Below are 24,733 nucleotides of genomic sequence, written 5' to 3'. Positions count from 1 at the left end.
ACTTACCAAACAACATTGGAAGGAGTCACAAACAACAAACTGGATTCTGAAATACAAAATATAAATAATTAGTAAGCATAATAAGACGTACCAAACCATCCAATCATATAAATAAATACATATAATTAATACATACCTAATTGAACAGCAAAAACCCGTAGAGTCTCAAGCATCTCGTATCCCAACTCCACACCGGGAGGGCGGGAGGGAATAATACTCGCCTCCGTGTCTTTAATAAAATCATGACTTTACGTCATGTTACTAGTAAAATCTGGGAATTTTATTAAAGACATGGAGGCTCATATTATGCAAGTTCAAAGCTGTGCAACCACTCGAGATGCGATGTGTTCAATAGGTCTGAAATAGAAGTCTCTAAAGGTCGATTCTCTGGACCAATCTGCCGCCCGCATAATATCCTCCAGACGACATCCGACTGAGGAGGCTTTAGAAGCCATCGCTCCTCGTACAGAATGGGGCGTAAATACAGAGGTGTCTATACCTGCAGAGGATAACATTTCACGCACCCAACGTGCCAGGGTAGGTGTAGAAACCGGCCGATGAGGCGACTTAAAAGATATGAACAAATCGTGTAGATCGGCAGAGCGAAGGGAACTCGTGACATCCAGGTAAACTCTGATGCAATCCACCGGACAGAGCGCCGGACAACCAGAAAACCTGGGATACGAAAATGACTTGGATGCAGATTTAGTCCTCCTGGATATGTCAAAAGTAACACCCTCCGGGGTGAATGCAATGGCGTCCCAATCCATGGCCCTGACGTCAGAGACCCTCTTGCAAGAGATCAAACAGAGTAACATTACCAACTTGGATGACAGTCGTTTCAAAGTCAGCTCCTGATTAGGGTACCATGAGGAGAGGAACTGCAACATCACGTTAACGTCCCAAAAGGCAGAGAAGCGAGGCCGAGGAGGACGAGCAAGGCGGATACCCTTGAGAAGACGACATACAAAAGGATGTCTGCTGACAGGGGAACCATCCAAACCCCTGTGTCCGGCCGAAATAGCCGAGCGGGAAAGGTTAATCGTGCGGTACGCCTTGCCTGAGTCAAACAGGGACGTGAGGAATTCCAGGATCAAAGGTAGAGGGGCAGATACGGGATCCACTGCCCGTTCCATGCACCAACCAGACCACGATCTCCATGAAGTTCGATAGGCAGTTCGTGTGCCTGGGGCCCAGGCGTTATCGAGGAGCAGGAGAGTTGTCTGCGGAACGTCTGGGACAATCCAAGGTCCCCTGAAAGGAACCACGCTATCAGGGGCAGCTGGTGTTGTAACACTAGCCTGTGTGAGTTCCCATCCGGGTCTAGAAGGAGGTCCTGGAAGATTGGTATCAACCGAGGATAATCGATCGACAACTCCATCAAGCGGGGGAACCATGGTCGAGATCTCCAAAGCGGGGTGATTAGCGCTACACGACAGTCGTGGCGAACCAGTTTCGAGATCGTGCGCGCTATCATGTTGAATGGGGGAAATGCGTATAGCAGACCCTGCGGCCATTCTTGAAGGAAGGCATCGGTCGCCACCGCTGCCGGATCCGGCCTCCAACTGAAGAACTTCGGCAGTTGAGTGTTCAGTCGAGATGCGAACAGATCCATCTGGAATCTTCCCCACAACATGTCCAGGCTCTGGAACACCGAAGCGTGTAGATGCCAATCTCCAGAGTCTCTCAAGTGTCTGGAATTCCAATCCGCTCCCGAATTGTCTAGGCCCGGAATGTGTTCCGCTGTTACCGAGACGTTGTTGAAGAGGCAGAACTGCCAGAAGTCTTTCGCTAGAATTGCCAACATCTTGGACTTCGTACCTCCCAGGTGATTTATGTAGCGGTCCGCTGACACGTTGTCCATCTTGAGGAGAACGCAGCAATTCGCCCGTCCTGGGGTAAGGCTGCGGATCGCGAAAGCCCCAGCCAGGAGTTCCAGGCAGTTGATGTGCAACGACTTCTCCACGTCGGACCATCTGCCTCCTGTGGAAACGTCGCCACAACGAGCACCCCAGCCGTGCAAGCTGGCATCGGATTCGATCACTACGTCCGGGATGGAGCCGAAGATGGCTCTCCCATTCCACGCCTCCATGTGTGCTAACCACCACACCAACTCGTCTCTGGACTCCGCGTCCAAACGTATCCGAGACTCGTAGGAGTGACCTGACCGAAGGTGTGACCCTTTGAGTCGTTGAAGGGCCCGGTAGTGTAGCGGGCCCGGGAAGATCGCCTGAATAGAGGCCGCGAGAAGGCCAATTATTCTCGCCAGCTGTCTGATGGACAAGTCTGCGACACGCAGAGCTCTTCGAATTTCCTTCTGAATGGCTTTCACCTTGGAACTCGGTAGAAACAGGAACTGTTGGACGGAGTCCACTCTGAATCCCAGGAACTCTATGGACTGGGCGGGATCCAGGACCGATTTGTCCCAGTTGATCAGAAAACCCAACTTCTGTAGCAGGGCGGTAGTCCATTCTAGGTGTAGAAGGAGATTCTCCTTCGATTGGGACAAAATCAGAATGTCGTCCAGGTAAACAATGAGGCGAACCCCTCGGGTACGGAGGAACGCCACCACAGGCTTCATAAGCTTGGTGAAGCACCAGGGAGCCGAAGAGAGACCGAAAGGCAGGCAGGTGAAGCGCCAGCGTCGCCCGTGCCATGTGAAATGGAGATAATCTCTGAATTCCAAAGCAATGGGGACCGTGAAGTAAGCGTCCTTCAGGTCTAGTTTGGCCAGCCAGTCCGACTGGCGCAGAAGGTCTCTGAGGCAGTGTATACCTTCCATCTGGATGTGTTGGTAACGTAGGAAGGCGTTGAGGGGACGAAGATTTATTACAGGGCGAACTCCGCCTCCTTTCTTGGGCACCAGGAACAGATTGCTCGTAAAGCCCTTGGCGGCGAATGGCAGTTCCTCTATAGCGCCCTTGGAGAGCATCTCCACGACCTCCGCGGAGATCATCTCGTCCTGCTCCCGTGGAAGGGACAGTTCTCTGGGGGAATAAAACTGGACAGGCACTGAAACAAAATCTAGGCGATACCCCTTTACACACTGCAGAACCCAAGCATCCGAGGTGAGCTTCGTCCACTCTCGGTAAAATAAGGCCAGCCTCCCTGCTACTTGAACGGGAGGGAAAGAAAGGGTACTCACCGTAAGGACGTCTGCTGGTGGTACCACCGCGGGGGTATCTGGAGCCCCAAGCCCGACCTCTGGCTGGGAAGAAGGGAGGGGTCCTTTGGTCCTGCAATCCCCGGGAGGGAAAAAAGGAACCTCTGGTAGCGCGGAATGCGCCTCGGAAACCCCGGCCGGGTGGACGGTTCCTGCTACGCCCGGCCCCTCCGAAAACCTTAGGCGCGAACACACGTTTCATGCTCGCCTGCGCCTTGTCAATCGCCGTGAAGGTCTTGACATATGACCCCATGTCTTTAACAAAGGAGGTGCCAAACAGTAAACCCTCCTCTGTCGGGTCAGGTTACGCCACAGTCATAGTGGCCAGTTTAGGGTCGATTTTTAATAATATAGCCTTACGCCTTTCCGTAAACATCGCCGTATTGGCGTTCCCCAGCAAGCATATGGCTCGTTGGACCCAACCTACGGCCACATCCACGTCCAAAACTGAATCCCCAGCTTTAGCAGCATCTAGAAGCTCATAGAGTTTCGAGAGGGGTCCCAGTGTATCCAGGATCTTGTCCTGGCATCCCTTCAGGGAATGGTCAAGGCCCTTTTTGGGCTTCCAGCCCGACTTACCCAGGAACTGGGCAATCTGTGGATCAATGTCCGGGGTTTTACCCGCAGCGCCCGGGAGAGAAGGGCGTGGGCATTCGGCCCGCAGTTTATTGCGGCCTTCTCTGGAAAGGGGTGTGCGGATACGTTTGGCCACATACTGGGCAATATGATCCGGGGGGACCCATTCAGCGGACCGGGGGTGACGCAGGTCGTCTGGGTCAAACAGGGGGTTACCCTGTGGATCAAGGATCGTTTTGTCATCCCCAGAGGGGCCTAATACTGGACCCCGGGCCTTGGCAGAGGACTCCGATGGGTTAACGCCCGTAAGGGGCAAATCCTCGCCAGATACATCATCATCATCAAAGGAGTCATACTCCATATAGTCGGATTCCTCCTCCACACTCCGGTCGGTATCCGACCCATCATCAAGGGCTCTAGCCCGTTTCCATAACCTAGCCTTTTTAGCCCGGCCAGGGGCTCTTTTGCGCGTGGGGTGCGCGCCATCCGTGACCGCCTCAAGCGTGTCAGTCATGGCAGGTAGAACCTGCATCGAGGAGTGGGAGCCGACATGTTTGGACTTGGCCTTTGCCTTACGGGCTCCAGGCACAGTCTGAGCAGGGGAGGGGGACCCCACACCCGTAGGGGCGGGGGAGGCCAGAGCAGGGAAAACCAGGGAGTGCATGGATTGCGAAAATAAAGTAGTAACAGCCCCCATGGCTGAGGCGATAGCCTTCTGAATGGAGGAGGCCATAGTGGCTTCCAGCATGGCCTGAAACTCTTGGGAGGCCGTAGCACCCTCAGCACTGTCTGAGTGAAAATCCCCAGGGGGACCTGTAGGCCCATCCTCCCTATCCTGCATGATGTAAAGCTGTAGTGGGCAATTAAAGAAATTAAATAGCTAAATGACACTAAGGAGAGCAAAGGGTTGATTAACCCACAGAAAACGATACACACAGACCGTCTAGCGTTCCCAGGGGACCCGGCAAAGCTAAGGTGACCGCACGGCAGCACAGGGAATGGATCGAGGTCCGCCCAAGATGGCCGCCGCACGTGAGGGAAGGCGCACGCGACCGGGCACCCGGCGGGGGAAGGGGCTCGTGCACCCGGCCCGCCCGCGAGCGGGGAAGAATGCGTGCGCAGCCGCGGCCGAAAACAGAGCGGTCGCGGCAAAAGCACAGAGCCGGGACCCGTGCGGAAGCACGAGGAGGAGGGAAGGGCAGGTTACAGGAATCCCCGGGCAGGGAGTAGAGCACTAAGGGGTCCCAGGGGGAACGCTAGCGGTAACAGGTTAAAACTGTACAATCTATAAGCCAGTATACAACGAAAAATCAAAACAGGTAAACGAATATCAAAATTGAGTCAGAGAGAAGCAAAACACTTATCTGTCTGAGGAAGCAGCAAAGAAAGAGGGGGATTGTGGGAGACACAGGACTTATATAGCTACTTCCTCTACCATGTGATCGGCTACCCGTTATGCCTATACAGTTTTTTCTTTCATTTTGACAATATTTATATTCCTCTATCTTTGCTGCTGAGGAAATAAAGAAAGAGTTATGCATAATATGAGCCTCCGTGTCTTTAATAAAATTACTTTGGTCACAAATTCCACAATTTTTCTCTTCAGTTGGATGGATATTCTGAGTTTAAATGGAAATCCCCTGACTTCTTAAACGTACGTGCACTGACAGATCTTTTCATTGGTACACAATATGTATTGTAGTATTTTTCAGGTTGAGGGAATGCCATTGTTGTATCCCCTTTAATATTTATTATCCTGTCAATAGGAGACCGTGGAATCCTTAGCAGGTTAAACCAAGTAATTGTTCATAACTGTGACTCATATGTCCCCCTCCCGTGATACCGCTATTTTATTTATTTATTTATTTTTATGGGTTCCCAATGTAATCTGCCAGATCGGGCAGGTCTTAGAGCAGAAATCAGGTCTCCGTAAGTAGGGGACTGTAATTTGTGCAAACCATCCATTGGGAAGTTTGAACAGAAGTTTTATTTGATATTTACAATGGGGATTGCTGCAACCTGTGTGATTGAGGTGCGGATGCAGGTGGACCTATTGAGAATGAGCTCTGGAGCACATGTTGCTTGCAAAGATGTCAATAATGGCAAATACATCTTTGATGACGCGCCTAAGCTGTACTCACGGTGTTCATGGTTCACAATGATCTCTTCACAGCTCCCATTATCGCTCCCCTAGTTATTCTGGTTTTAAGTGGAAATCCAGTTCCCCAATTATTCCTTGCACAATTTTTTCTTCCAGCCCCTCATTAAATCTTCCTAGGACCAATTATCTAAATCCTGCCCTCTTTGGTCTCTCCTACCTTCCTGTGGAGTGCCCATTGTGGGCTTAAAATATTTCAAGACAAAGCAATTCCTCCATTTAAACAACTGTAACGTTCAAATGGGACACATTCTCATAAAACAAACACATTGCAGATTTGGAGAAATAGTGATATTATAGACAAACACTATTTGACACCAATATTTTCTCATTATTCTGCACTATCTGCTTTAACCAGGTAGCATAGTTCAAATGAATGAAAATAATATATAATATACTCACCAACTGTAAGTGTTTACTAATACCATTGCACATTGCCTAAAAAAGTAGGTATTGTGGAGCCCTCTGTTACTTTTGTATCAGTATGTGTTCTTTATTTGTGTGTATTCCTTACACAAGTCCCGTACAGGGCTTCGGAATATGTTGCCATGCATGTCGCTATACAAATGACAAATAATTCTTAATAGTGCTGTGCACATAAGCGTTTAAGCTGTACAAACAAATCAAATGTCATTTAATCTTCTGCTCCCAAATGAATCAATCCATCCAAGATTTATGGGGTCTTATTTGCTGAATAAGATTGCATTGGTAAAGCCTGGACGGATCGATTCGTTCGGGTACAAATTAAAGGACATTTGATTAGTGCGTTATAGCACTAAGTGAGAAGCAAAAAAGATGGGTTTGGCTCAAGTTGGTTTTACCTGCAGTACCACTTCTGACCACTGAGCGCCTTGGAATTGTATGTCTGTCTAGTGAACAGATCCTTTTTTTTCATCTGCTACTATTTCTCTTTATTTTTCTCTCAGTAGGCTCTATGCGTGACCTTTTATCTCAGACCAAAGTAGGTGGGTTTATTAGTTTTTTTTTGAGTTTTTATTGGCTATGTTTCTACATTGAACATTTTAGTTTTTAATGGGATTAAAACGTTGTATTGCCATTATCTGTTGTAAGCAATGAATATTGTAGTACAGCAAATTTCTCATAAATAAAGCCATATCATCTTTTATTTGCATTGGTTTTTATATCTATTTTTCTGACAGGAGTGTTGAAACTATAGAAGACATGAAGGCTCAGACCAGCACAGATATTGAACATCTTTTCCTGGATATTGATGGCAATGACATCTTACCTCTTCATACCTCGATTTCTCTATTTTTGATATCTTACTGTGATTGTAGCACATTTAAAGTTTTCCTTGTCTTACCCGAGCGAACTGTTAATATCTCTCACAAGGAAGGATTATTACCAAGCAGTCTGGAGGTTGAAATCATCTGCAGACACGACCTCCCACCAGCAGTTCAGGGTTGCCGTTTGCCTGCTGTTGTAGAAGTATCTGGCACGTTTTGCAGAGCAGGCCTGGCCGTGGTTCTTAGGCACATTATAAAGAAAACATGCCTTGCTGAACCTTGCAGAAAGGATGTCAGTGAACTTCTTGGTTTTAAAAAGACTTGCCTAAAAGCCTGCGCAGAAGTAAGTTTCATTGTTAAAACTTTTTCATTTGTGTTTACTGTACCGCCATCATCAAGCCCAAAGATCCTAAACATAGAACTACCCAACATGAAGAATCAGGACACAGAGCGGACAAGGCAAATTTGGTGATTAATGGTAGGAATTGTCACAAAGCATGGCAGGTGTATAACTACTAAGTCAGTGGGTCGATATAAAGTAGCACAAAATGAATATATATTTAGGAGAAAGATGGACACACCGTGGGACAAGCCGGTTTGGTAAATATGTGACTATAGCCGATATATAAAGATTTATTTTTTTCCTCCCATTTTTTGGTTCACATTTTGCAACTTGATGTTCAATTGACTATGATTTAGTCTTTGGTGAACAATCCCTTGTTTTATTTTAATAATATCCAGTCTGCAGTGATCCACATCATTCTGTGTATTTGATATAAGCATTGATATAATACATTGTAAACCTCACTTTAGCCGATTGCACAGAAGGGTGAAGCTTTTGTTATGTAAGCAGTTAGCCAGGTTTGATTTGTTGTTCTCATTTAGACGCCTTTGAAAGTGTCAGAGGCATTTATTACTGCTCCTTGGATGCTGCTGTGTTTTGCACAGGAGTAGCACCCAAGCTTAATGTAAAACATTTTGTCATGTTTTTTCCAAAACAGAAGAATAACTGTTTGTTTTTTAACCCTGTCAGTGCCAGCAAGGCACCACACCGCATTATAGAATTATACATTATAAATAGGGTTCATATCTAATGCTGAAGAGAGATTTGTTTACAAAATATATCTGAAAATCCTACAACCCATATATTTTTTTTATGCCATGTACTTTCATCACAAATATTTTCACTAACTGTGGGCCCTCAACCGATATGTGCCTACCCCTCAATATGTGTACTGTGTAGGCCAACACCACTGATATTAGTACTCTCTGCACCTCACGCCTGGTCTTTTCATTCTGTGGGTCAATACACCTGGCAATTGAGCTCTAGGGGTCTACACCAATGATATTTGTAAAATGCTGTAGAACATTATTAGAGCATCCTGATGATCACTTCCTACCTGGACTATAAAGTGCAGGAATCTATTAAGAATGTACCAATTTAAATGTTAGAATTTTTGTTTTTATATTGCAAAATTTTGGATTGGTTATTTTTTCCATATTTATTTAAATACATTATATATAGAATGCATTAACCTTAATGGGACTCTCTAGCTTAATATGCATATATCATTTTTAACATTAGATATGTTTGTCTTTGTAAATTACATGTACCCCTCTTTTAAATAAATACATAAAACGAAACATTAAACCCACCTGTAATCCAGTGTCAAGACATTCACCTCGGTGCAGCTGCCCCCTCACTTCTGAAGTCATCAATGCTCCCAGAGTTCCTCGGCTCTGGGTTGGACTTCTCCTACAATGTCCGCTGATAGGAGGACCTAATGCTCATGCGTGCCTAGCACCACATGCGCATAAGGGCCTTTTCCATAGGAAAACATTGAATCTGTGCTTTCCTTTGGGGATTTAGAAGACGCTGGACACCCTCATGTAAAACATGAGGACGTCCAGAGTCGTTTCACGAAGTCAAACTCCATGAAACTGCACTAAGCACCTATAGTGACTGTCTGGAAGACAGCCACTAGGGGCAGTCTTAACCCAGCAATGTAAACATTGCAGTTTCTCTGAAATTGCAGTGTTGTACATTGCAGAGTTAAGGGGACAGCGACACTGCACCCAGACAACTTCAATTAGATTAATTGGTCAGCGTGCCTATAGTGTCTTTTTAAAGGGCAAAATAAGGTGCTGGCCTCATTCAGTCTTCATACATGAAAATTTGACAAAGTAATTTTTTGGGCCTTTTTTTGCTTTTGAAACAGTATGGCAATCTAAAAAAGAAAATGTACAATATTATAGTGTAACATTTTCAAAAGTAGACAACCTGTGGAATTTTGAGTTGTTTGGTGTAGCCATATTATAATGACCTTTTATAGGGCTGGACTAAACGTAAACAGGTACAGGCCAAGGTTACGGGATCCAGAAATAGTCAGTACTGTATAACAAGTCAAAAAGTCGGTACAGGCAGTAGTGAGTAGTGAGGACAAAATTATGTCAGAAATGAATCAAGTCACATAAAAAGTATTTTGACTCAATAGTTTATCTCTGCATGGTAGACTCTGAGACAGTCTGTAGTACATAAGCCAGGTAGAGATGGGCAGGAGGGGCGGGCATAGCTTGCTGTGAGAGCACCCTAGAATGAAAGTGCTTGCCGCAAAGTCTCTGGACATCGTCTGATTCAGATGAGGAAAGATGAGGAGGCTAGCTAAATTAAATATTAAATATAAGTAAAGTATATAGCTTCAGTGTGTCTGTTTTTTGTACAGCTGTGCCGGGATGGGATGTAGTGTCTAACGGGGATGCAGTGTGTATGAGGGGTGCTGTGTGTGTGTGTTGCAGTTTGGGGGGGCACTGCAGGCTCTAGTGGTCCTGTGGTATTTAGTAACTCTGCCTGCATATGGGGCAGTGAGGGAGATCTCCCCACCAGCCAGTGGAGGCACACAGCAAGGCCGGCATGGGAGATCAAAGACGCGCCTGTGGGGTTTGTTGCTTTCCTCAAGCGGGCCGCATAAAATCCCAAAGGCCTTGCATTGGACAGCCATGTCCTATGGCATTGCAATGGTGGCCTTTCACTATAATCACGTGACTCGTACCGCAGTGATTGGCTGATGGAGTCTCTCCCAACCAGGATACAGCATTGTGAGTATGCTTGAAGGAGATATGATGGACAAGAAAGTTAGGACGTGATATGCCATCCTAACTTTGTGAAAAGCTTTGTTTTTGAGGACAGCATAGCATGTCCTAACATTGGGAATAGGTTAAGTGGTAGCTCCCGGAATACATTTTCCATGTTGCGCTTCATGAGTAAAATCAGCAATTAAAAATAATACCTAATTTTAATGTACATTATAATGGCTTGTTTTTGTAAAAGGTGCATGTTAATATTTAAAAAAACAGTTACAGCAACAATCAGAATAGGAATTTGGTACTAACCACTTTAGTACCCTGCAGGCTGTTAGTGCAAGTGTGTGGGCTTGGACTTTGCATATGCCTGCACTCAATTATGCACCAATTCAATTGTAAGAAAATTAAATATTTAGAAGATTATAGCTGCCAAGAAATGCAGCTTCTAAGAATACAGTTTTAAATGGCCTTGTAATGATGATTGATTAAATTTATGTCATCTTGTGGTTTGGGGTTTATCTGGTGCCAACCGTTTCGGCAATGCTTGACATTATCTGTATGTAGTTAGACAGTTCAAACTTGAGCAAACATGTTTCAGCAGATCAAACCTGCAATGTGAACACAGTACCTTAATTAACCTTTAATCACAACTACTATAAGCATACTAATGTAACTCTTGTCTTCCCTTAATCTTCCCAGATATTATAATATATTTTTAGCTCTGATTCTGGTGCAGATATATATGTAAAGCTATCTATTGTAAGCATATGTTGATTTTTATTCCTCACAAACAACATTTATCATAAACATTTATGTTGATTAACATGCATGTGCAAAATATTTATATATATATTTGAAATCCTTTTTTTAACAATGTGATGTTATGCACTGCAGGTAAGTCCGTGGACCAGACTTTGTGAGGTCAGCATCCCGAAAGCTGTGGAGGAATTTTTGAAGAAGCCTTCTACTCTTATTCCAGAAGAACTTTTAGTGCTTGAAAAAAAACTTGGAGAGCCGGTGAGAGTTCACAATGATGACAAAATACGAAGGCAAAAGTTACAGCAGCAAGAAACAGTCAAAGAACATGGTGTCAAAAACGCTTCTAGTGAAATTGGAGATGATACACAAGCTCAAACCGTGTCACTCTGCAGCCAAGATTCTAAACCAAGCAACTTGGACCTTGAAGCTGCACTTTCTAAGCTAACCGTAGAGGGATCTGAATCTAAAACCTCGAGAGAGATGCCTCACATCAGGAAAACCAAGAATGAAGACCTACCTCCTCTCGAACATGTGTTTGCTGAAGGCCTCTTCTTTACCCTTACTGATGTTGTCCTCCTACCATGTATCCATCAGTTTCTGGTAAGAATAATTGTTTTTTTGCACCTCGCCCAGACTTTCTGTGGCTGTCCAATCACAAGTGTTGATTTCTACTGAAATCTGCAATTTTTGCAAAATGAAAAAAGAGAACACACTCTTCACACGTAAAGCTTTTTGGCAAACAAATGTGCTTTGGAGGTCTGGAGTGTCCCTTTAAGTAAGAAAAGAACAGCTCTTATGGGGTTTATAGAAGGTATAGATAAGGGCTTGACAAATACCAGGTCGTCATGGCAATTTGGATTTTAGTCCCTGCGCCTGGGATTTGTTGGCCCATTCAGCCCCTGTGGTGGTCGGCTGCCTATTAGTGGAGGCGGGTGGGCAGCTCATAAAGAGCATAGGTATGCGGCCTCCAAGGTTAAAAACAAATAACCTTAAAAACTGTGTTGTTGATGTATTTCGAATCAAGACAGAAATAATAGTAGCATTGTAAACAAAAACCATCTCGAGCTGTTTAAACAATTACATTGTATCAATATCGGTATACACCTGACCCACCCCCTCTGGCTCTCCGAGTAGATCAACCTAGCGACTCAGACCCGTCTGCTGAGGCTCCTTCCAAGACTATTTTTTTAACAAAACATTGTTTTAAGAAGGCAGCAATAAATTATGTTTGTATATATTCAGATACGTGCTGGTCGTTTTGTATTTTTATTGTGAATTTTCCACTGTTTTTTTTTTTTTATACTTTTTAAACATGGTGTAGGCTATGTAGTAAATATTAGTCTTCATTATTAGACATGGAATAGAGCAGGCGGGTTCATCAGTTCTACTGCAGATAATCAGCTTTTGGTGGCACTCTAAATGCATTATTGAAAAGTTTAGAAATGGAAGCATTGACACATTAGTTATTATGCACAGGTCATATTCTCACAGTGGGGAGTTTTTAAAGTATTTCCTGCCTGCTGGAGGTATATTACGGGTGCAGTCTTAACAGTCCAGTGTGTCTCAGATAGCAATATCCGCTTTACAGGAGGCCTCTGATCAATCAGAAATGAACACGTAGATTATCTTATGGGACATGGGCAGACTTGTCTACAGCTGCCATGATGATAAGGAAAGACAGAGCAGACTGACAAGCTCCGTAATTACTGGTGATACCTTCCATTTCTTTTCCTTTGTAATTAATGGATTATAATATCAGATGGTACATCTTACCCAGACTGGTGTATTATTGCACTCACTGTCACGCAGTGAAATTAACCTTGTATGATTATTCTTATTTTGGAACAAGCTTCTCTATTAAGTGAACATGTTCGTTGTTTTGAATTAAAGTGTTTTGTGGAAATAATGAAAGGGTTATTTCAACTAAAAAACACATAGTTATTTCTTAAAATAGCATGCTTGGATGGGCATGTCGGCAATGTAAATGGGTCTTGCCTTAATAACAACTAGAGGGCTGTAATTGTGCAAGGGGTGCATTATGAAGAGGTAGCCCAGTTACCATAATTTGACAGTGAGAGGTGGACATTAAAGCAGAAAAAGATCATCAACTGTATAGAAAGGATTTTGTTTTCCTGCACTTGAGATGACAAGTAGTCGTGAATACAACAGTTAAAAGCTTTTACGTTGACTCAGGATGTTCTTTGGAGTGAAATAGTGGAGATAAGATGGAGTGTTTTTGAATTTAGAGGTACTGGGAATTAAATAGTGATCTGCAGGTGAAACCAGTGGCTTAAACTAATTCGATTTGTAGATGTGATGGAGGAGTATAACCACCTTTTGTTAACTTGTAATTTTTAAGGTCTAGAACAGCCACTATTTAGAGCACGGATATGCAAAATTTGGCACTCCAGATGCTGTGGACAAGATCTCACAAAATGCTCTTACATCCATAAAGCTGGCAAAGCATCAGGGGAGATGTAGTCTATAACAAATGGAGTGCTGAAGGTTGCCTACCTCTGATTTGGAGCTTCCTCTATCCGCACAGATATGCACAAAGAAACAGAGCATAGATGAAGATAAAGAGGCCAGGCATTTAAAAAAGCAAAAGAGAAAGTTTCTTTAATATTCTGAGAAGATGGATTGTTAGACACTCTGCACTGGATATTTTGAGTGGATGACAGCAAAACAGGTTCTAGCCAAACTAGTGTGTAGTTTTACAGAGAAAAACCTTCGTTCTACAGCAGGGGTAGGGTACCTTTTAGCAAAACTGTGCCAAAACAAGACTTTTGAGTCCCTTATTGTGCTAGTCTTGTTTTATTGTGTGTTTATATCCATATTCTGCTTATGTTAAATATGGATGCTTGCAGGTGCTTTGTAGGGTTGTATTTGGGTGTATGCTGCTGTGTTCTCTTTTGTATGTGTTAAGTTTGAATATGAGCTGTGCATGTGGAGACTGTTTTTGGGTTTGTGTGTGGGTTATATGTTGTGTTTGTGTATATATGTTGGTTGTCATTGGTGATGTTTGTGTCGGCTACTTGTGAAGCTGTGTGTTCTTGTGGGCTGTTTGTTCTTGTGGGCTGCGTATGGGGGAGTCTTCTTGTGCAGCTGTGTGTGTGTGTGTGTGTGTGTTTCAAACAAGCTCCCAGACAAAGGCAGTAACATTCACTTACACAGAAATACATTCCATGCACACACCTCAGTACACTTTGCCAGATACATTACCCCAATGCACGCTGCCAGACAGACACCTCTCCAATGCACACTGCCAAGGAACACACAGTTAGACATTGCCACACACTGCTAAACTCACACACAATGCTACACACGCAAAGCTAGATGCAATATGCAAGACACACAATCACACTGCTAAACAAACATAATGTTACACACACTCACGCTACTACAGCCATCCTCTTTGCTTACCGTTTATATCTGGCCAGCTTATAACTGTTTGGGTCCAACAGCCTTGTGTGCCATGGGTCGCCAACCCTTTGTTCTAAGGAGATGATTTAAGAAGTAAGAGGAAGACTAACGTCCAACTGGAAAACGTGAAAAGGCAGTTACTGACACAATACAAAAGCTAAAGAGTCAGATCTACACATACACACTGCATTATATACACACACTACACAAACACACTGCATTAAATACACACACTACACATACACACTGCATTATATACACAGTGTGTTTTTGTAGGGTGTTTATATAATGCAGTGTGTGTTTGCATAGTGTGTGCATATAATGCAGTGTGTTAGTGCAGTGTGTTTATATAATGCACACTACATAAAACACACTGCATCATATACACACACTATACAAACACACACTGCATTATATAAACACACCACATTATATACACACACTATACAAACACACACACTTTGCATTTAGTATATACAGCATTCACTTTACACACACACTGCATTCACTTTACGCACACTACCCACACACTACATTCACTATACACACTACACAAACACTCTGCTTTCATTATATACACACTACACTAATACACACTGCATCCTCTACACACTAGACAAATACACACTGCATCCACTACACACACACTACACAAACACACACTGCATCCACTACACACACACTACACAAACACACACTGCATCCACTACACAAACACACACTGCATCCACTACACGTGGCATGTATATTTTGTGCATTTACCTTTAGAAATAGTTTTTATTTTCCAAAATGGTAAATGTACAGAATATCGGCAAATTATATCGGCTATCGGCCTGAAAATTCACAGAGTATCGGTATCGGCTCTAAAAAATCAATATCGGTCGATCCCTAACAAGTATACATTTCAGTGTTTTTTCATTGTAAACTGACAAATTTACCCTCCGCTGTGCTAGAAATTTGAGCTTTTCCAGTTTTGTTGTCTGCTTAGTACTGTCTACACTTCCCCTGACGGAATTCCAGCTGGTTATTTCTGACATGTTAGGTCAATTTTGTGGGCGCTGAGCTTCCTCCATGCATACATTGCATTTAATAGACTGGAATGAACAAGTCCCTATAACATTTGTTTCAAACTGTTTTGGAAATTGTGATAATGTAATTGTTTTAAAGTGCTACTACAAGCACCATAACTACTTCAACAATTTAGCTTTGAAACGTTGCATAAACAGAAATTGTGCGTTTGTAGTGCACATTTGAACAGGAGGGCTTGCATAGCCCTGACAGCAGGTGATAGCCCATTTATAACAACAAAATATGACCGCATCATGGCAGTAAAAGAACAGCACAATTTTCAATTCTGTATAGAGCCAAAGGTATGCATACGAGGTTATCGTACAGTTTCAGAAAGTGTAAACATGCGTGGGATGTAAGTCTGACTTCGGCTCGAAGTGTTGTGCGTCGCTCTGCCAGAGATAGTGGGTCTAGTGAACTTCATCTGGGAGCAGCATCTTTCTGGTGATATGGTGTTACTGTATATCTATGATTGGTGCAATTCAGAGTTGGCATTTGAGTGTGCCCGTGTAGTTAGAGTTGAAAGTGCTCGCGTGAGGGCCAGCGTGATGACCGTAAAAAGATAGCTACTGTTGTTGAACATAAGAAAAATTAAAAACAAAAGTGGGGGCTGAAGACTGCTTTACTTTGTGTCTGGTTGTGTAGCCTTGTATAGTCTTGTGTAGTCAACACCCATACATGACTGGCCCTGCAGTCTTGTATGGGTGTTGCCTCGGCATGCCTGTTGGCGTTGCCGCTTTGTGAGCTATGACTGAGTCGCGGGGGTAGAAGGTGCGCGCTTGTGAGACCGGCCGGTCTGCGTGGCTAATAACTCATATTTTAATTAAAATTCAACTGTTAATAATAGAGGTGGATTTAAAAAGAAAAACAAATAGAACAAGTACACAACTTGAAGAGGCAGAGGTGCCATCTAGTTCATGGGGTTCCCCATGGGTACTGGGTTGGAGTCCTCTGCCAATGTTCAGGTTGTCACTGCTGCGTATGGTTCCGGCGTGCATTTCTGCGGGATGAAGGGGGTGATCCGAGCTGGGTCCTAATTATGGGTACACTGTTTCACCACAGCCTGTCTGTTTTGGTCGAGGGAGTCCATATGAAGTCCCAATGTGTGCAGCAAAGCCATGACCTCCTCGAGCTCTTGTATGTGGTGAGTGGTGTCCCCATGGTAGATTTGGTAGAGCGTGCGGGAGGAGCGCCATTGGTATCCAACCAATCACTGTGCTCTGAGTCATATTACATAGCATGGGAAAGTTCTTTGGAATTTTCCCATGCTGTGTAAAATGACTCAGAGCACTCTGAGTCTTTTAGGGCCCCCACACGCCGCTCATGGGTGGGGGCTGGGAAGAGGACAATAGGTCCCCCCCTTTTGTCTTTTAGGGCCCCCACCCACGGCTAAAGGGTGGGGGACAGGGGAGAAAATAGGTCTCCCCGCCTTATTGTCTTTTAGGGCCCCCACCTGCCGCTCATGTGTGGGGGCCAAGGGGAGGACAATAGGTCCCCCCCCATTGTCCTTTAGAGCCCCCACCCGCCGCTCATGGGTGGGGGCCAAGGGGAACCCTATGTCCCCCGTTTAGTTGTATAGCCACCACTCACGGGGCACGGGTGGGGGTTAGAGGGGGGACACTATGTCCCCCCACTAGTTAATAGATGCCCCACTATGGGGCCATTTGTTGGAAAGGGGATGGGGGGGGGCTCTTTTTTTTATTTATATATATATATATATATATATATTTTTTATAGACATTCAGTCTCCCTTATGCTAATATGGGGGCTCATATTGACCCCCATAGAGTGAGGGAGGACATGGGATGGCTTAGGAAGTGGCGAGGAGGACAGCTCCCTGCTGCTTCTATTTTTACATATTCCAAGGAGGGAGCTGCGTGCCGGTAGCTCCCTCCTTGTAATAAACTGATGAACAAACTAACACCGATTTGGTGTTTGTTCGTCTGAAATTTTTACAGTATTCTTTCCTTCGTCTTTCTCACAAATGAATGAATATACAAAATTCCCGTCCGATTTTCGGACAATAGCGAATGCCCAAATGTTTAACTGGGCATGCGCGGGAATTTCACAGCGCTCTGTAGTGTGGGCAGCTGACGTGTCCCAGAGGGACTTAGTCTGCCCACCCAAAGATGGCAGTGCCCAGGAACTAGGTCCGGGCACGAAATGAAGATTACAAAATAGGGGCATTTGCTCAGGGGAATTTGGGGGTGACTAAGGGGGAAATTAGATCTATTGGAGTCAGGAGGGGGATTAACAAAAACTGGATTCGGCAACGACAGTGCCGCTCAAAAAGTCAATCCGTTCTTCTGACACCATAACAAGTACAGTGTGCTTTAGGGTGGCTTTGAATGAGTTCCTTTTGTAGGTGCGCTCCCGAGCGGGGAGCGGGTACCATAGACGAAGGTCAAGGGAAAAACACAGAGTGTAAATATAAAGCACCCGAACAAGCGGTGGTTCCGCCACAGTCTGTCCTGACTGACATCTGGCAGTCACAAACAGAAAGCATATAAAAAAAAAAAAAAATGAGAATTGAAACAATATTTCTATTTTTCCATTTCATTTGCAATGGTTTCCTGGCCTTGCCTTGTCTGAGTTACATTTTGATGTCATTTGCAAAACCTTAATTATGTATGTAAAAGAAAACTGAGCTTTTAATGAAAAAAGATTAACACAACTCATAGGTAATTTCAAAACAAAATATTAAAATAAAACACTGTCAGAAAGGAACACTGTCAAAAAGGAACAATACCAGTGGCAGGCTGACCTCCTATGGGGTTCCAGGCAATAGGAAATTGTGCGTGCGGTTCTGCTATACATTCCTATATATAAGCCACAAACATTACCCACATGTACATCCTTGTGTTACAGAAAGATCATGAGCTTCAGTCCAAAATACATGTGGTAATCCGTCCTACTTTGTACCTTAAGCCGGTTCAATGCCTAGCCCAAGCACCCCCAGCTCTGCTTTTCAATAAATACATATATTAACATGCAAACTACGCAATGTGCACACGCTCATAGTGGCTCACTCTCACACAGACAGTTAAATATACACAAATGCACACTCTCTTACACATAAACTAAGGAGAAAAAAGTTGAACTATTTAGATTCATGCAAGGGAACACTCATCAGTGGGGGGGATAACACCGAATTAGCATATAGAAACCTAACACATCAAAAACATAGTGTACCTTTAATTACTGTGGAGCTGTTACTAATGTTGCTTAAAACTTAATTTTTATTGTAAAAAATATATAAAAATTGTAGTGCTTACTGATAAGAACAAATCATTGAAGTGGAATGTCACCTAAATGGTTCTACAAAGTCAGTATTCTAATGTTGCTGTTGATGGAAAGAAACAAATACATAGAACTCGTGACAAAGTAATGGCAAATTTTACCCCCCAGCAGCAAACACCTTTATAATTGTTTTCGGAGGACAGAAACACCAAAATAGTGTTCCCAAAAAAACTAACAATAAGTAATATCCCCACCGAAGCGCACACAAATTTGAACGTAAAAAAATAAAACTATAACACCCGCATGTCCTGCATGGTCAAATCTTGTCTGCGAGATATTGTTCAAACTGTCTTGGTTCATCTCCCTAAAGATAATGCTAATCATAAGATCAAGATCAGGAGCAGCATAATAACCAGGCACCTGATTAATAGTATAATGTGGAGAAGCCGCAGTGATAACATATTGCTACTCCGAGACTATAACTAGAAAGGCAACAATTGTTGCATTCTCATAGTTTATACTGCTATAGACAAGGCCCACGATAGCTTTGTATAACAAGTACACTAGAATAAGGGTTAACACCCTAAATGTCCCTACTATGCTTTTTGAAGGGCACTAACTGAATTAAGTCTACTAGGTAAACATGTCTAGAAAGTCTCTATTGCTAAAGATATTTACTAAAAGATCCTAAAATAAAATAAAAAACAAGTAATCTATAGTGCTGCCTTACAAATTACATCAGAAGATTTAAAGCCTGTTTATAACTGAAATTATGATAATATATGGATGCACCATGATCTCCTGACACTCGCTTTTCGCTAGGTAAGGCTTATCAGAGGGGAACATACTTAAAAACTAGAGAAATCTTTTATCCTTCCTGATAAAATATTTGATAAATAAATAACAGACAATGATGTGTGTCCGTTTTAAAAACGGTAGTCTGTCTCCTGATTGGTGGTTCTCCACCGGGCACAAAATGGTGGCAAAATCCTCCTAGAGACAATAATTTTGCAACTGAGTTTGAGCTTGGTCAAGTAACAAGCATAGTAGGATCAGTCAGGTCTGTCTGGCAATATGTGATGGTTGAGCGTAACTAAAAATTCTTAAATGACATTTCATTGAATGCAAAGCTGTAATTCACAGATTGTCACCAGAGAAGCAACACACCTGACTCTTGGTGAATAGTTTTGAGAAGGTTTTTGAGTAGAAGAGGTTATGCACACAGAGTATTTTTAGTGATAAGAGACTTTGGGAAATGTTTAATATTTTTTTGTTTACCTGTATATGATGTCTAGTTTGTGTTATGCAAGTTGAGGTATAACATAGTTATTAAACTTACTGGATTCTACCAAAGACACAAAGGAAACATGTCCCATTGTACAGCGCTACGGAATTTGCTGGTGCTATATAAATAATAAAATAATAATACTGTCTGTAAATATCAGTTATGAATGTGGGAATTATTATTTCAGAATAGTTAATAAACCTACGCAGAGAATTAGATGGGATAATGCAAACTTTCTCTTGTATCCGATTCCTTGTCTGATATTCCACTCCTGTTTTGTCTTCTCAGACAGCCTCAGCCAAGGAAATATTCAGAGTACAATTAAATTTGCTGATCTTCAACAGTACAATTACATTTACTGATCAAATAAATGTCATTTGCTTTGTTGCAGGTTGCTCTTCTCAAAATATCAGTAGACAAAATTATGCAGCTTCCACTTACTGTCGGCTGGTATCAAAGGGTGCAACAGGTTCCTGGCATAAGAACTGCAGCTGCCAAGTGTAATTTACATTTTTTAAACTTACCCGATGTGAACACATGCCATGAGCCCCTGCCTATTCCTCTCAGTACTGAAATGGAAAGAAGCGAGCTACAAGACACTGCATTTGTGGGAGGCCCAAGACCAACCATGACAAAACTCAAGGTAAAGTTTATTTAAATAAACATTACAACAATCTGGACATTAATAAACAGACTCTTTTCATTTTGCAGGAAAAATTAAACAAACACAAAACTCTTAGTGTTTCTTGCGCTTTAAGTCCCACTACTCATAAAAGGCAGCAGTGGCTAAAGTAAATATCAGCACTAATACATGATACCTGCACAGTATCCCAAATCCTTATGCTTATTTAAACATCTGGAGGTGTTTATTACCATTCCAATTGCTATTAAAGTGTAATCTTACCTTACCCATCAAGGCAAAACTCATCATAGAAAGGTGGTTTTGATACCCTTGCAACCTCACTGCTCAATTTTCCAAGCCTAGTGTAGGGCACATAACATAGATTAAATCTTTTTTTTTGTAAATCTGGTTTTATTTAGGTAAATTCAATAGAGAAATGAGACACAAAGAATGAGGCTCGCAGGCCTCCAGGTAAAACAGTGTGGTAAATTATGAAATACATTATCTAACAGTTTCGAACAACTGACATAGTATTGCGACATGGAACATGTGTAACTTTAAGGCAATGTACAATGCGAGAAATATAAGACATGGCCGGTGTATCTGTGGAGTCTGTTATCGTGGTATGAGGGTGCTTTCCCCACGATCAGGTTCGGGAAGGACCTAGCGTGTATCCATTGGTTACACTCCAAGTACTCTGCATGGCCTTTTGTGCGATCATATGCCTTGCATGTGTACATTAAGTATGGCTCTTGTGGTCCTGTGTCTTGTACAGACTAGATGGGGGGGAAGTGTTTGGTGTGGAGAGAACAGAGGAAAGGGGGAGAAAGGTTACATAAGCCTAGAAGAGTCCTTCCTTGGTTTCCGCAATTCCTCGCCTTAGCTGAGTGTGGAGGTGACTGGTGCGCGTTATATGAGAATTGTCTAGACGTGTTGTGGTGGACCGTGTTGAGCGTACGAGGTTATGCAGTCAAGTCCGCCATTGGGCTACCGTCTCCCGCCATCGGTAGATCAGGTGTCTGTTCTAGGATGTTGTGTCGGGATTTTCTTTTTCTTTTTTTTTTAAGTGTTGGTCGCCCATTGGCGTGCTGCGTCCCGTATTTAACGTTGGTATCCGAGGTATATGTTAGCCGCCCGTGTGGTCCTTGAGTGGGATCAAATGATATTGTGTTGACGTTCAGTCAGTGTGCGTGTGTTCTGTAAATGATCAACCCTATCAAGGGAGCGTGTGAATCTAAGAGCTTTGATCCCCATCGGGGCAAGGTGTCCCCGGGGGAGGTAATGACCAGCGATATGAGGGGTCTGGTACCCACCGACCAGCCCTCCACTCCGAATGTGTGAGTGGGACACCCGCTATCCACCCACCCGATATGAAAACCAGGGTCGCCATGTCTCCGTGTGCCTCGTTGATCGCCCCGCCAGGGATGCCCACAGCGCCTCTGCCGCTTGTATATCCCCAACTCTGTGCAGCCATTCCTCCGTAGAGGGGATTTCCGACCGTTTACAATAAACGGGAATCAGGGATTTGGCGGCATCCAGTAAGTGGCGTAAGATTGACCTCTTGTATCCAGGAATGGATTGCGATGTAATGTGCAGCAAGGCCAGTTCTCGGGACCATTCTGTGTCGTCTCCCAGGATACCATAGATTAAATCTAACTTAAATCCAGGAGGGGTGTGTGCATGCTCGGATACTGATGTAGTTGATCTGATGCATTTCGTACATAACCCAACATGGTTAGGCCTCTGAAGAATCATCAATTAACATGCACGAAACCCGTCAAATTCATTTCTTCCCCCTGCAAAGTCTTCACCATGATGTTGCTTTCTTTTTTCCTTATTTCTTGTGATTGAGACTTTTTTTTCCTCCTGTGGAGGTATCCAGTATTTTGACTGAACCATTTAGGATTTAAAATACTTTATTTCTAGCCACACCTTCCCTGGCTGTGGCTTAAGTTCACCCTTCCTGAATAGATAGATCTGTTTTGACACTACCTTCAGGGTCAGTGCTAGTGTTTGCTTTAGGAATTGCACAGGGAGTAAAGGTTGTTCTTGTCTCTCTGCACTAAATTGTTTAAATGGATACTATAAGAGCCATAACCACTTCCTCTAATTGAAATTGGAATTTTCTGAATCTCCTAACATAGGCTCAAGGTTTAGTAGTAAACCATATTTGAATAGTTCAACACTAAATAAGGTTCCTAGTTGCCCACAACCTGGCCGCAATGGAAGTATGAGTTAGTTACTCACCCTTAGCAATACCAACTTATAACAGTAATAGGCACTCTCGTGTTGTGTATTTTTACTCTGTTTTATATTAAAGTATTTTAATACTAAGTAGTTATATTAAGTAGTATTAAAGTATTTTGTTACTACCTTTTACTTTGGGTTAGTTCATTTACTTTATATGCTGCTGTTTTATCCTGGCTGAATTTTTTTTATCATCATTTTTAACAAGATCCAGTACTGCAAAAGGAATCCCTGGTGGGGATCATTCCACCTACGCTTGGTTCATAGAGCAGTGTGGCTGCTCTGAACACTGTAAGTACGTTTCTTTTTATCCCTTTGTCATTTTTACATATGGAAAACACTATGGGCCCTCTCTTGTGATTTTATTTTTCATAAGACCGGCACTACAAGCATCACTAGAGGAATATCCTACACGTGGGGAGTTTAAATACCACTGTATGCTGTTTTACTCAGAGCTGGTTATAGCTCTTTTTAGATTGTAAGTTGGCACTCTTAGGACCTCTGTGTTGTCTGTTGTTGCAGTACTACCAAAGTTATTGCACCATTGGGTTTTTCCTTTTATATATTTTATATGCTGACGTCTGTCTCAGAAGTTTTAAAGAATCGTGTGGAGACTCCAATTGCCCAGTTATATCCTACATGTGGGGAGTATCAAATACCACTGTAAGCTGTTTTACCTAGAGCTGGGCTTAGCTCTAAAAATTGTAAGTTGGCATTTCTCTACGTCTGTGTTGTTCGTGATCCTCTCAACAATACGGTTTTGCACTATTGGTCCCCCCCTTCTCTGCTTTTGTGTTTCATATCCAACCACTGCGATTCCAAAGCGAGAACAGAAGAACAGTTACTCAAGGTCTACACTGTACCTATAGAGACTTTCCTTTTCGTGTTATCGTTTTCGTTTATTTTATCCAGCGCACCCTGTATTTGCTGTCTTTTGTACTCTCTGCCTATCACTGTCACACATTACTGCTCAGAAAGCCTAAATCCAAGCAGCAGAGTGGGTTTAGACCAGCCATATGCAACCTTCGTCACTCTAGATGTTTTGGACTACACCTCCCATGATGCTTTGCCAGCATTATGGGTGTAAGAGCATTAAGGGGAATGTATTCCACAACATCTGGAGTTCCGAAGGTTGCCTATCCCTGGTCTAGACTGTGGGCAACCATAGACCCTTACTTAAACTATTTAGAAGCAATATGATAATGTCCGCCGATGCTGACTAGTGCTCACGTTAAGGGGACTGGTACCATTTTACCTTAAACTGGTGTAGTGGTTATTGTCCCCGGAATGTTCCTTTAATTATTATATATATTACCCAATATCTAACTTTGTGTATGTTTTCTTACCTTCCAAATATATTTGGGTTATATTCGCTAAACTGTTATTTAAAGTTAGAGTTCATAATACATATCTATATGTGGGAAAAATAAAGTACACCCTCTTTGAATTTTGTGGTTTTAAATATCAGAAAATAATAACAATCATTTTACTTAGCAGGTCTTAACCTCTTAAGACCGGAGGGCGTACAATTACGCCCTATTTTGAGCAGCTCTAAACGCCGCCGGGCGTAATTGTAATCGCGGTTGGGGGGACTCCCAGGGAGCCTCCCGCGGCACGTCTGTCCTCCTGGAGCCCCCACGGCCATGTGAGAGTGAGGTTCTTGCGAGGACCTCACATTTACATGGCCGGGTTAGCTGGCTGAGGCATTGCCAGCAGTGGAACTGCCTGTAATGACAGGTAGTCCCCCTGCTGGCTGGAAATAAAATTAAAATAAGTGTAAAAAAAAAAAAATGATATACTTATATCATATATATATATGTTATATATATATATATATATGATCTAAGTATATATATATATATGT

The 24,733-nt window shown here is 43.1% G+C and overlaps 1 protein-coding gene across 1 annotated transcript in view; it reads left to right on the top strand.

The window, feature by feature from the left end:
- The window catches only part of GSTCD (glutathione S-transferase C-terminal domain containing), a 143,278-nt gene that overhangs the window by 40,645 nt on the left and 77,900 nt on the right, over window positions 1-24,733 (top strand). The window contains exons 2-4 of the mRNA XM_063458384.1: window positions 7,058-7,487; window positions 11,120-11,584; window positions 20,392-20,643. Coding sequence (XP_063314454.1) covers window positions 7,080-7,487; window positions 11,120-11,584; window positions 20,392-20,643 — 1,125 coding nt within the window. The 5' untranslated portion in view covers window positions 7,058-7,079. The remainder of the gene's footprint in view (window positions 1-7,057; window positions 7,488-11,119; window positions 11,585-20,391; window positions 20,644-24,733) is intronic.

This window comes from Pelobates fuscus, chromosome 6 (genome assembly GCF_036172605.1).
Source record: "Pelobates fuscus isolate aPelFus1 chromosome 6, aPelFus1.pri, whole genome shotgun sequence".
Taxonomy (NCBI): Eukaryota; Metazoa; Chordata; class Amphibia; order Anura; family Pelobatidae; genus Pelobates; species Pelobates fuscus.
This window is presented reverse-complemented; position numbering and strand designations above follow the sequence as displayed.